General features: G+C 45.5%; 1 protein-coding gene across 1 annotated transcript in view; it reads left to right on the top strand.

Moving 5' to 3' along the window:
- Window positions 1-12,454, top strand: part of GFRA4 (GDNF family receptor alpha 4) — a 68,038-nt gene that overhangs the window by 42,972 nt on the left and 12,612 nt on the right. Inside the window, exons 2-3 of the mRNA XM_026048899.1 lie at window positions 6,767-7,045; window positions 10,068-10,148. Of these exons, the coding sequence (XP_025904684.1) occupies window positions 6,767-7,045; window positions 10,068-10,148 (360 nt within the window). The remainder of the gene's footprint in view (window positions 1-6,766; window positions 7,046-10,067; window positions 10,149-12,454) is intronic.

Here is a 12,454-nt window from a genome sequence, read left to right as displayed (position 1 = left end):
TTTCCTTTTCCTTCCTTTTCTTTCTGTTTTGTATTTTTGCAGACACAAAGCAATGAATCCCATGACTTTTATATCTATCCCATAACTTTCCCAGCAAGGCTGCAGTCATTGACTTGGTGGGGAATGAATAAATTGCTTCACCTGTCCATGGTTCAGCAAAATTAGAATGATGTTTGTCTCCTTGGTAAATGGCTGAGAGAGCTACAGTTGAGAAGACCTGTCAAAGTCAAACTGGGGATTACTGAGTTCATCTCAGCAGATGTCTCAAACAAGACCCTCCATCTCCTCCTTCAGGCTTTTGCTTAGCATTTGTAGCCATCACATTTCACACTTAAAGTGACCACAATTCATGCTCACTTTGTGGGATAATTTCATCCAGGGTGGAGAATCTCCCAGCAAAAATATTTGCTCTTCATTACACTTGTGCACTTCTGACATGCCAAATGAGTAGTGTGATGGCCTCTCAAGAGTAAGGAAGGAGAGACCTCTTCCCATTTAGGCTCAGAAAAACTTTACCTTCATGCAGGTCTTTCTGCCTGGACCACTCTGCAGACCACTCATGTTATCTGAGTTACTCCAGACTCCAACAACTCCAGTTATCCATGCATGTCTGTGCTTTACCTAAAGCAGAGCATCCCTTCTGCCATCAAAGGCAATGAACATCTTCCCACTGAGCTTTACAAGTTAAAATTCAGAAACACGTGTCCCTGTCGCTGGACCTCAGAAGATGCTTCCTGAGAAGATGGGTCACATCTTGCTTAATAAATATCCTGTCACAGCAGGGATCTTGACCAACAGGGTRTTTAAACTTTCAGGCTTCTTTGAAAGTCACTAGGAGGAATGTATTAGCTTATGATATGCAGGAATATGGATTAAAAGAATGGATCTAATTTCTTCTGATTATATCCAGTGCAACGAGTCAATTATTTTCTATGGGAATCCACTATTAGAAGGGAAGGAAACACTTAGTGAATGTACTGCACTTATTTATAAAATCCAATACCTAAAGTTTTGAGCATATACTAGCAAAAGATTGCTTACAGCCTTAAAAAAAAAAAAAAGAGGAAAAGGGTCAGAAAAATAGTACAAAGAGTCAGGCAGCACAGTTTTAATGTCTGCAGGAGATATGCAGTGTGCTGCTGGGCTGAACTTTCTGGCATTGTTCTGACACTTGGAGACATAAGACTCCTGAGGTGTTCTTGGCGAATTCCCTCAACTGCTCTAGCACTGATCAGGAAGAATATTTAGAAGAAGAATGAGGGCAGTTTGTACTGTGGGATTTGATTATGTGCATATCATGTCTACAAATCCATCAGCCTCCAAAGACCAGACCCTTGAAATGCACATAATGCTSGAGCTCTGAGCGTGCACCAAGCACATGAGAAGATGGGCAGAATGAATGGAAGTTTCCCTGAACTGGGAAACAATTTCCCAAAGTGGCTTGATGGGCACCACAAAATCTGGATGATATCAATAAATTTAGGACAAGGCAGGGGGGGATCTGTTGGCAGTGCTGGTTCTCTGGGTGGTTTTGAAAAAGACCATCATTATGGTACCTCTGTAGGTAATCCCGGGCCCTGGAGAATAAAATCAGGACTTGAAAGCATAGTCTAAACAAGATTAGCTTTGACCACCTGCATTAGCCACCTCAGCCCATTCATACATAATTTACGATGGCTTATGAATATTTAAGGATTCATTCCAGATTCTCTTTCCAGTTGTTTTTTTTCTTCCTGGTCAACTGTATGCAACAGCTTATTTCTGGTATCTCTTGGTAAGCTGGAATTTTCTGAAGAGCAAGTATTGGCCTATTAGTGAACACTAACATCTGTCCCCCAGGTTTAATTTCATTGATCTTATTAGAGTGGCCTCCATCTGGCCAAATACWGGCATCTCTATTATAGGTGTCTGCAGGACGTGTCCTAGGCTCCTTATAAATCAAAGAGAGAATCCATTTCTTCTGCCCATCCATATGGGTGGGATTCAGCTCCCAGACAAGACACCTACCTCTAGCAGCATTATTYGGTTGCCCAGCTGTGGATAGAAAAGAAGGTGATCAAGAGTAGTCAGCATGGATTCACCAAGGRGAAGTCATGTTTGACAAACCTGATTGATAGCCTTCTATGATGGGATGACTGGCTGGATGGACAATGGGAAAGCCATGGATATTTTCTACCTTGACTTCAGCAAGTCTTTCGACACATTCTCTCATAATATCCTCACTGGAAAGGTCTTGAAGGGTGGGTTAGATGAGTGGACAGTGAGTTGGATTGAGAATTGGCTGGATGGCAGAGCTCAGAGGGTGGTGATAAATGGGGCCRAGTCCAGTTGGAGGCCTGTGGCCAGTGGTGTCCCCSAGGGGTCAGTGCTGGGCCCGGTGCTGTTCAATTTGTTCAKCAATGACCTGGACGAGGGCACRGAATGCACCCTGAGCAAGTTTGCAGATGACACCAAGAGAGCAGCTCCACRGAGAGGGACCTGGGAGTCCTGGTTGACACTAAGTTACCCATGAGYCAGCAGTGTGCCCTCGTGGCCAAGAAGGCCAATGGGATCCTGGCCTGCATCAGGAGGAGTGTTGCCAGCAGGTCAAGGGAGGTGATTCTGCCCCTCTACTCAGCAATGGTGAGGCCGCACCTGGAGTACTGTGTTCAGTTCTGGGCTCCCCAGTATAKGAGGGACGTGGAGCTTCTCGAGAGGGTCCAGAGAAGGGAAACTAAGATGATTAAGGGACTGGGACATCTCTCTTGTCAGGAGAGACTGAGATGGGCCCGTTTAGCCTGGAGAAGAGAAGGCTGAGAGGGGATCTGATCAATATGTCCAAGTACCTGAAGGGTGAATATARGGAGGATGGAGCTAAAGTCTTCTCAGTGATGGTCAGTGATAGGGCAAGGSGCAATGGGTGTAAGTTGAAACCCAGGCAATTCCGTCTGCATGTCAAGAAGAACTTCCTTCCTGTGAGGGTGACAGAGCCCTGGAACAGGTTGCCAGGAGGCGCTGTGGAATTTCCTTCTTTGGAGATCTTCCAAACCCACGTGGATGCGCCTTTGTGCCCTGTGCTCTAGGTGTCCATGCTGGAGCAGGGGGTTTGGACTAGGTGATATCTAGAGATCCCTTCCATCCTTAACCATTCTGTGATAACCAGAGCCATCTGAGATATGCTGGGGTATCTGTCATGTCCATATGAGGCTGGCAGGTAACACACAGCACCTAAGAGAGCTGAGCTGTTCTGCAAAAGGTACTGGAGGCCAGGAGAGTGCCCACAGGGGATCTCAAGTGTCACCAGATGAGCGTGTTYAGGCAACTAACACACATCCATGGAGTCCTGGGAGCTGTGGCTAACCACAGGGACATCTACTTCAGTGTGAGATGCTCTGCAGGCATCCATSGCGTTATCACAGGATACAAGCACCAGTTCAACGTCAACTCCCAGGGCTTTACACCACCTACATGCTGGCTGGCAGGCTGATTCCAGTGTGAGGAGATCCAGCAGCTTTGCAAGCAAAACAAGGCTGGTAGGGGAGTGGGAAAACGCCTCTGAGTCCTGCACAGAGCTGGCTTGAAATACCTGAGGCCATGAGCTGCTCAGCCTTGCAAGGCCAATCCTGCTCCCTCCTCTTTGCCTGCTTCTGTGGAACAATTAGGAAGAAATACAGAAAAGCCTTTCAGCTAACGAAAAAAAAAAAAAAAAGATAGTCATTTTTGCCACTTCATAGGGATTTTGGGTGGTTATTCTCCTCCAAGCAGCAATCGTTAAAAGCAAGCATCAAACACCAAAGAGGTCAACAGCTCGTCTCAGAAACAACAACAGTATTCATCAGTCCCTGGCACGGTGCATGAACCAGGAGGATAAAATCACTTTAAATCCACATTTTGCCCGTACAGAAATTGGGAGTGAGAGGAATCCCAAATCCCCCAGGTCGAGCATTAAAAGCCCRGAGCTCCCGTGAGGAGAGGTGTGATGCATCCCAAGGCATTTGGAATGCAGCTGGGAGCAGCGCGTGGGAGCACCAGGGCCTCGGGTCGGCACACTCTGATGCATCGGGCAAAACATTTYGTATGCTATTTCCAAACTAACATAGAGTGTCACCTTCACAGTTYTTTACCCCAGACACAGCTGCATTTCAGTGACGAGGGAAATGGCCTCGTTAGAGAAGAGTCAGATCTACATGCTATAAAAAAAAAAAAGAAATCATTTTGAGCTACCTGTATAAAAAGAGATTTGTTAAGGCAAGGGGAAGAGGGAGGTTTTTCTTCTTACTGTGATACATTAGCAGGAGCCTCATGCAAGTGTCACTGAGAGAAGCAAGATCAGAAACAGATGTGGAGCATAGCTACGAACAGGATGTGAAAATAAACTCATTACCCCATCTGCCCACCGTAAACAGTRTGAAATTGGCAGCAAGCAACGAACGAAAATCCAGACAAATGGTCTTTTAAAGAGAGCAGAGGGAGCTGGAAGTTCTGCTGTTAGAAAAACAGAGGCACGGAAAGCCCAAGACCCAAAGAACCCATTACACAGCCCAAAACCCACTGACCTGAGATGAGTCAGGGCAGAGGTGCAGAAAGTTCTCACAGTGCAGAGGCTCCAAGGGGCAATTTTTGAAGACCATTCTGTCTTTGGGGGAGATCAGGTTTTGCTTTTGTCCCTGCCTGTGAGGAAGCCCCATCTATTTCACCAGTCACGGAGATTTGTTTTTTTCCCCGAGAGGAACTGTCTTAATGGTGCATAAAATTACTCTCTCGGGGGTAGTGTGAGGAGAAAAACGTGGTGTTATGTTGTCTCCGTTGCAAAGACATTGCTAACAATAAAAGCCCCTGAATGATTTGGTTCTTAAGTGACATGATTATCGAATGGGTCGTTCGTGAYGCTCCAGTTAAAGTTGCTTCGAGCACCTCTGTCATAATGTCCAAACGGGACTGTTTTATGCTTTCAGCTTAGGCTCTAAATATTCACCCCTGGCCTTTGCTCGGTGAAGCAAGACTCAGCTTAAGGATATATTTACTTAAAATTTTGCAGGAAAATTTCTCAAATGGTCAATCTGCGTGATTTATTTAAAGTGGGATCCCCAAAGTATTTTACAGCTTCTACAGGCTGGCTGTGTTTATAACCGTCCTGGGGAGTATCTTCTGCAATTCATGTAGCGGAGAGGGGAAAGGAGGGTCATAATTTCTATTTTAACCTACTTTTCCAGCTGCTGACATGGCACTGACAAAGTCATATCTCCCGGAATGAAATCCGCCATGCTTTATTTTAGTCCAGAGGAGATTGTTTGGAGAAAGCTGGGGCACAATCTGCCCCTATATTTCTCAGTGAGGAACATAACTCAATTTTTTTTTCTTTTTCTTTTTTTCTTTCTATTGAGTCTTTTTAGAAATGTTGTGCATGGAAAATTCAACAGTATCTGAAAATAGAGATTTCAGCTTCAGCTTTCTAGGTCTCAGAGAAATTGCAAAACAAATGATGTTTCAGGAAAAGAAATGTTCCTTGGGTTCATATTTCTTTAAGATCTGACAGTCTAAAACAGTTTCCTACAGGTTGCAAACTGTTTCTCTCTCCAYATTTTGGCAGATCCAAAAAGGTTTTGAGAGCTAAGTAAGCCAGGTCTATGAATAAATAAGGGGTAATGGAACTCAAAAATCGAGGTGTTTCAAGATTTGAGACAACTGAAAGCTTGATGTTGACCATGAGGCACTTCCGAACAATCTGGAGGAAAATAAACAAAACCAAAATTAACAAAACCAAACTCCAGCGCTGCCTTCATCAGCAAGAGCAACAGAAACAGCTCCTTGTAAACCATAATGCTGTGACTGCYGTGGGAAGAGATATTGCTAGCCTGGGCTCAAGGAGTGAACTGGGGGGAATAGCAGGGTTAAGTGCAGGCAGAAATTGAGGGCATCGGAGTTAGCAGGTGGAAGGAGAAAAAGAAAGACTACAGAAATTGATAGATTCCTGTAGAGAGTAGGAATCTAATGAAGMCCTTGGTGGTGAAGATCTGGGTGCCACATCTCTCCCACAGAAGATTTTTAATCAGTTTTCACTAAAAGCAGACCTTAGATGCCCTCAAAGATTGGAAGCCTGTACTCAGCATGATTTCCCCTCTGTGCCACTGGTGTCCTACTAGCTACTCTCTGAAGTAGAAGGGAAGCAGAATGATGTGAGGGATAATCACTTCCTTTGGGAAGAGTTTGAGAAATCCTCCTTCAAGGTCTTGATAGCAGCTTATGTTTTTCTAGTACAGTAGGATCCGAAATGATGTAATATACATTGGGACCAATCATCTCCTTCCCTAAGACAGGTTTCCAACTCTGTCATAGCCCAAATAGTGGTGCAGCCAAGCTTGATTCATGCCAACATGTTGTGTTTGGGGTGCAAAATGACAAGGTATGCAGTGTCTCCTTCACATCCCTCTGAGCTCCTTCCACCTGGTCCTGCTCCTCCCTAAAGTTTCTGTGCAGAGGTGCAGCACACTTATTTAGTTGGCCGGTTGCTATCAGTCCTACCAGGATGGCAAGTCAAGAGTAGGATGGGAGAGTCTAGATATCTGCAAGGCATTTACTCTCCAGTTGGGGAGACCACCATGTTATCTGCCCATTTAAAGCCTTCAAAAGCAGGGTCACTGCTTGTCTGGTGTATGGTGATGAAGGGAATTTCTGTCTTTGTGTGTGAAGCAGACATCCTAGCCTGGTGCAGCCTTGAAGAGGAGCAGTTCATTTCCCACATGAGGTTGCTCCATCATCTCACGGTCGTTCTCCATTTCTCTTGCAGAAAGTATGGCAGAAGCTGTCGGCTCGGGCAGGGACTGCCTTCAAGCAGGAGAGTCCTGCACCAATGACCCCATCTGCAGCTCCAAGTTCAGGACCCTTCGGCAATGCATTGCGGGCAACGGAGCCAACAAGCTGGGCCCCGATGCCAAGAACCAGTGCCGGAGCACGGTGACAGCCCTGCTCTCCAGCCAGCTCTATGGCTGCAAGTGCAAGCGAGGCATGAAGAAGGAGAAGCACTGCTTGAGCGTCTACTGGAGCATCCACCACACACTGATGGAAGGTCAGTCAAGGAGCGGGGGTCATTTCCTTCAGGTCTTCCTAAAAGGGAGGAGTCACAGCAATAAGAACTTTCTGCAATATGAACTTTCTGCAGCAAAGTAGAGGGCAGAAAGGTCTTTGCTGTATGATCCCTTTCCATTTTAGGACACATTGATCCATGCAGTAATGGCATTTTGAACCCTCGCCCTTTGGCCAGGATTGAAGGGGGAACGGGATCTCCCAATCTCATAATATGGGGGTCATTATATAGAAAACAAGAACCAGCCCTTGCTTTGAACCTAAAGTTAAAAAAAAAAAAAAAAACGGAATACCTGGAATTTCACTTTGAGAAAGACCAAGATGTCTAGGGTGATCACAGAACAGCTTATCCATAGGTCTCTCTTGGGCTATTGGGACACATCTCTGCCTTCTTTCTAGATTGAGGAATACCCACCTGCTCTGGCCAGGGTGAACCTAGGGTATGGCCCTGTAATGCTGCAGGAGGAACATGACAGGAAATATGGCGAAATTCGGTAAATTTATTCTCTTTGAGAATGGAGATGTCCTTTATCAATTCAGACATTATAATAAGGTTGAAATCCTAAGGTTCTGCCTTTCATTTTTTTTTTTTAGTCTGGCCTTTTTCATGATGTTCCCAGGATGCCTTGAAATCTTTTTCTGAAGAGATACAGGGCATGCAGAGTATGATTTTCATTTAAATAGATGTTAGCCAAGACCCTGAGAGCCAGAGATTTTATAGAAACACTAYATAAAGTCTAGGCACCGAAGAAAAAATATTGTGAACTTAGAAAAAAATCTCAGAAGATTGCAAGTGCCCCAATGTCTTTGGGACAGAGAAGATTTGAAGCAAGTGACATCAACCTGGAATTTAAACTGTGCCCAGAGCYAATAGTTAGAAAGTTTGGATTTTGACATTTTTTAAGAGTCATCATAAAAACACAGCTCAGTGACCATAACTCTTCCATGTCAGGCTGGTGAGTATTTTATGCACCAYGAAAATTAAAATGGGGAATAAAACAGAACCTTTCAACCACAGGCTGAGAAAAAGACTAATAAAATGCGACCAGTTGAAAGTTGAAAGGAAAGGTTCAGGGGTGATAAGATAAGCCAAAAGGCCAAGTAAAACAAAGAAGATGAAGAAATAATGCCCAGGCTTACCAGGATGGGAACAGCTCAGTCAGGTTCCTGGAAAGCTTTCAGTACCAGAGCTTGCAGGGTGGTGAGCTCAGCAATATGAACTGATGGGGAAATAGGAAGTCTCATCACCTAGGATCCAACCCTTTTCCTAATTGCTTACCAAATKAGTTTATTATTTGCATTGATGCCTCGGAAAGTGGTGGTAGTCTGGCTTCTCCATCCCTCTCAAGAATTTGAATCCCARTCCTCCATCATGTTTTTATGTTGGAGACTTCTGGACCCAGATCTTGTTTGATTCAACATTTTTTTTTTTCCCCTGTTTTTGAGTAGAGAAACTCCAGGTGCATCCCAGGGGTCTGAGATCCAGGTGTGAACAGTGTGGCTCATGGGGGACCATAAGAGGGTTGTTTCTGGAGACCAAGACTCTCTCCTCCACTTCTCTGTTTGCTGTGGTGCCCTGACCCCGTGCATTTTCAAAAGTGCCAGGTTCATTTGCAATGCTGATTCACACTCCCAGACCTTTAATTTCCCTGGTTTAATTTCCCGGGGGAAATATATTTCATAATAGTCACATGTCCTGAAGTCCTTATACATGTTTAATTGACTGAGAAAGGCAGCCAAGCCGCGTGCTCTGTTGTAGGGCTTAGTCTTTCAGTCCTACCTACCCAGGAGGATGCAAAAAGCTTCCTAGAAGCCCTCTTATAAAATCAATCGTGGAAGTGCGTGCTCGGGGAATTTACAAAGCATACTATTTACTCTGCTTCTCTGGAACGYGCCCGTGTTTAGCCACCTTCCCATTTGGAGACACAATAACACGATGACAACTCGATAACAATTCTCTGATAAGGTGCTATATCATCAGGACATAAAACTGCTACGCCGGAACATACAAATGGGCCCCTCTCCAGTCAGTAACGACGCGAGATATTTCAAGGAAGGTGTAAAGCTGCCTTGTAATGCACCTGTGGTAATTGCACTGGGCTGTGTACCCTGGGAGACATTTCTTCCTGACCGCAGCTGGTGATCAGCATATGCCCGGAGCAGGAGGTTTGATAGTCCTTTTATCCCAGCCAGTACATCTGCTGCCTCTGTCCGTACCCATCTAAGTGTCTAATAAAAAGAAATGATGCTGAGGTATTTGCTTCAATAATATTCCGTGGTATTCATCAGGATGATGGGGCATTACAGACCATTGAGCGGATGAAAGGGAAGCACCAATTGATTAAAATTAGCTCTCCTGCAACTTAAGAATTAAGATGGGGAAGTTTTGGACAGAGCTGTGGGTCATTAGCTCCACGTCAAGTAAGAAAGGGCTGTTGGCAAGGAAAAGGAGTGAGGTGTTAACAAACATGAAGGCTTGTGCACTCACACACATTCCCATGCACAGCCTTGCCTGTGCATATTTCTTGCCTTCACCACAAATACACAGGGACAACTGACCCAGGGAAGGCCATCTAGAAAACAGCAAGAGTGATAGAAATGGGGTTAGAAATGAACACACGTGGGCTGATAGAACCACATGCATGCAGGGAGTTGATGGCTTTAACTCTCTTCATGAGCAAGAACCTGTGTCTAAGAGGCAAGCCTCGTCAAGGGACCAAGGACTTGAGTTGTCCAAGGTCACAGCTGAGCATATCTCTGAGGGGTTGCCCTTTGCCAAGGCTGTGGCATATCTTTAAAAGCTATTTGGATCCTCTTCCCTACTCGACAGCCACACTCAGTTCTTATGACTATGAGTAGCCACTCACCTATGGCCTTTAGACTGGAGCAACATCCTCTTCACCCCACCGAGCAAACAGCCCCTGGCTGTGCTGAGCTTCRTACATCTTGGGCATCTCCCGAGGTCTTGGTTGCCTTCTCAACAACTTGTCCTTCCTTTATGCCAGGTATGAATGTGTTGGAGAGTTCTCCTTACGAGCCATTCGTCAGAGGCTTTGATTACGTCCGGCTGGCATCTATCACCGCAGGTAGGTGGGTGGGAAGATGCTCACTTAAAGACTTGTTTGAAGTGTTGGCTGTGGGATCAAGATCTACAGACAAGAGAATTCTCTGTGGTCTCTTTTTGCTCAATAAAAAGCATTGCATGATTCAGGTCTTCCATTTACTTTTCCAAAGMGTTGTCTATGATTCCTGGGCTAAGCTGTTGGTAGAACATAGTCTCAGAAGAAACCCTTGTGATTTTTGTCCTTTGGCCATTTCACTCCTGCACTATGAAGGGCTGGGACTAAGGGAAGAGACATGAACCTGTGAGTCTAAAGCCAGGTCAGCTGAGGTAGAAGGAATTTTACTGTCAGATGAACCATACTTTTTAGGAGCTCATCAGACAAGAAAAATGCAAAATCCTCCAACTTTTTATGAGGAGGAGAACTGAAAAAAAAAAAAAAAAAAAAAAAAGGAGGAGGAAAGAGAGAGAGAAAGAAAGAAAGAGGGGAAAGAGAGAGGAAAGGGAGTAGAAGGTACAGAAGGAGGGAGGGGTGGAGGAAGGTAAGAAGGTAGAGAAGGAGGGAGAGAGGGAGGGAGGGAGAAGGGAGGAAGGAAGGCATATCTGGGGAGGCAGGATATTTCATCTCATGCCCTGCTTGGACTTTAAGGTCTCTCAGTCAAGCATTTCCATTCCCAGATTGCTTGCTTTAGCATTGTCCCTAACATCTTGATGTATTAGGATATCCTCTTCAAATGATGTAGATTCTCCATTGCAGGCGAATCATCTGCGTGATGCAGAAACATGCCAAGAAGGTTATGATCAGGTATTAGAAGGCTCTTGAACATCAGTCACAGGGCCAAACTCGGCAGTCAAAACAGTCAATAACCYGCCCTACTGCCCATATCCCAATCACAGCATTCAGCCCCAAGCCCCGAGGGAACTCAGATCTGTGTTCTGCTCAGCATCACGTAATCCCCTTAATAAAGCAAGCAGAGCTGCCTGACACCTCTCAGCCCTCTCGTGGGCATGAACTCTGGGCTCAGCAGCTAAAAGGGCAGCGTGGTAGCTATTAAGGCATCAATCACTAACATCACAGCTGCCAACACAACTGAAGCTCAGCTCTGCTTATGCACCACAACTGTGGGGAAGCTTTAGTAGCATTGTTTTCTGTTACCAAATTACCTGTCTGGGAGCAGGTATGCTGAGCATGCCTCTGATAAGTTCTCTCCATGTGTGGTGTGGTTGCTGACCTTCAGACATCCTCAGATGGGATTAGGAGGAGGAACCATTAGATAGGAGTGGAGAAAAAGCAGCCAGGGCCTCCTTGTTCCCTCAAGGCAGTCAGGTCTTTATGGTCTTTACCAAACATAAAGATTTTATGATTATATGATTCTAAGCAAGGGAGATGAGCAGTGGCAGATGGGACAGTGCCAGGTGACAGCCAAGCTCTGCACGGCTAGATGTGCCCAAACATCACTCCTGTTGCAGCTCTTCCCAAACTGGCACCTGGCTCTGGGTTGGTGCATCCAAGCGAGCAAAGAGCAAGACGTCCCTGTAGCTGGCAGATGTCCTCAGTCCCTGCAACGGCAGGGCACTCGCTAGGTGGAAATGGCCAGGAGAAAATTAAATCATCGGCCTTTGACAACCTGAACGTGGTGAGGGGAAGGGGGAGAGGTTCGCCCTGACCTCATCTCTTGTTTTTGTCTCCACTTGAATGGTTTGAACTGGAGCACGCACGGAGCTGCTTGCTGGGTCGTGGCCTTCTCTACCAGAGTGTTCCCCTTCTGCTGGAAGTCCTGCAGGGCTCTTTGGAGTGAGGAGACCTCCAGGGATGGAGGCGCTTATGCATGACTAACCTTGCCAGGTTTTTTAACGCAGACCAAAACTGGCTGGGCAGCAAAGCAAACAGCCCCAAAGCAGCCGAGATATATCCCAAAGGAGTCAGCATCCATCCGGGGACATCACACTTGGGATTTTTTTCTTTGTTTGTTTCTATTTATACTCATCAATGCCTTCTATAACAGTGTGTTACAACCTGCTGCCTTGCATCTCTCCAGCGCCCAGATTTACAGGATCAAGGTCACTATTGCATCCGCTTTCACATCTCAAATAAAAACATCCTAGAAATGCGGTGAAACATAAGGCATTCACATGACCCCACACCAAGTCAGAGCTACAGATATTTTAAGCCTAGTGTTGCATAAATAATATATGGCCCCCATTAAAAATGTACAAATGGAATTACATCTCTCCACCTTAATTGTAGTAGTGATTTTAAAAGTACATCCTTCGTTGTTGCGGGGGAAGAGGAGAAAAGCTAGCGTGTTCACTCTGATTCATTAGCTGAAT

This window comes from Nothoprocta perdicaria, unplaced genomic scaffold (genome assembly GCF_003342845.1).
Source record: "Nothoprocta perdicaria isolate Ctin4 unplaced genomic scaffold, notPer1 scaffold_58, whole genome shotgun sequence".
Taxonomy (NCBI): domain Eukaryota; kingdom Metazoa; phylum Chordata; class Aves; order Tinamiformes; family Tinamidae; genus Nothoprocta; species Nothoprocta perdicaria.
The sequence above is the reverse complement of the archived record's forward strand: the minus strand, read 5'-3'. Positions and strand labels throughout refer to the sequence as shown.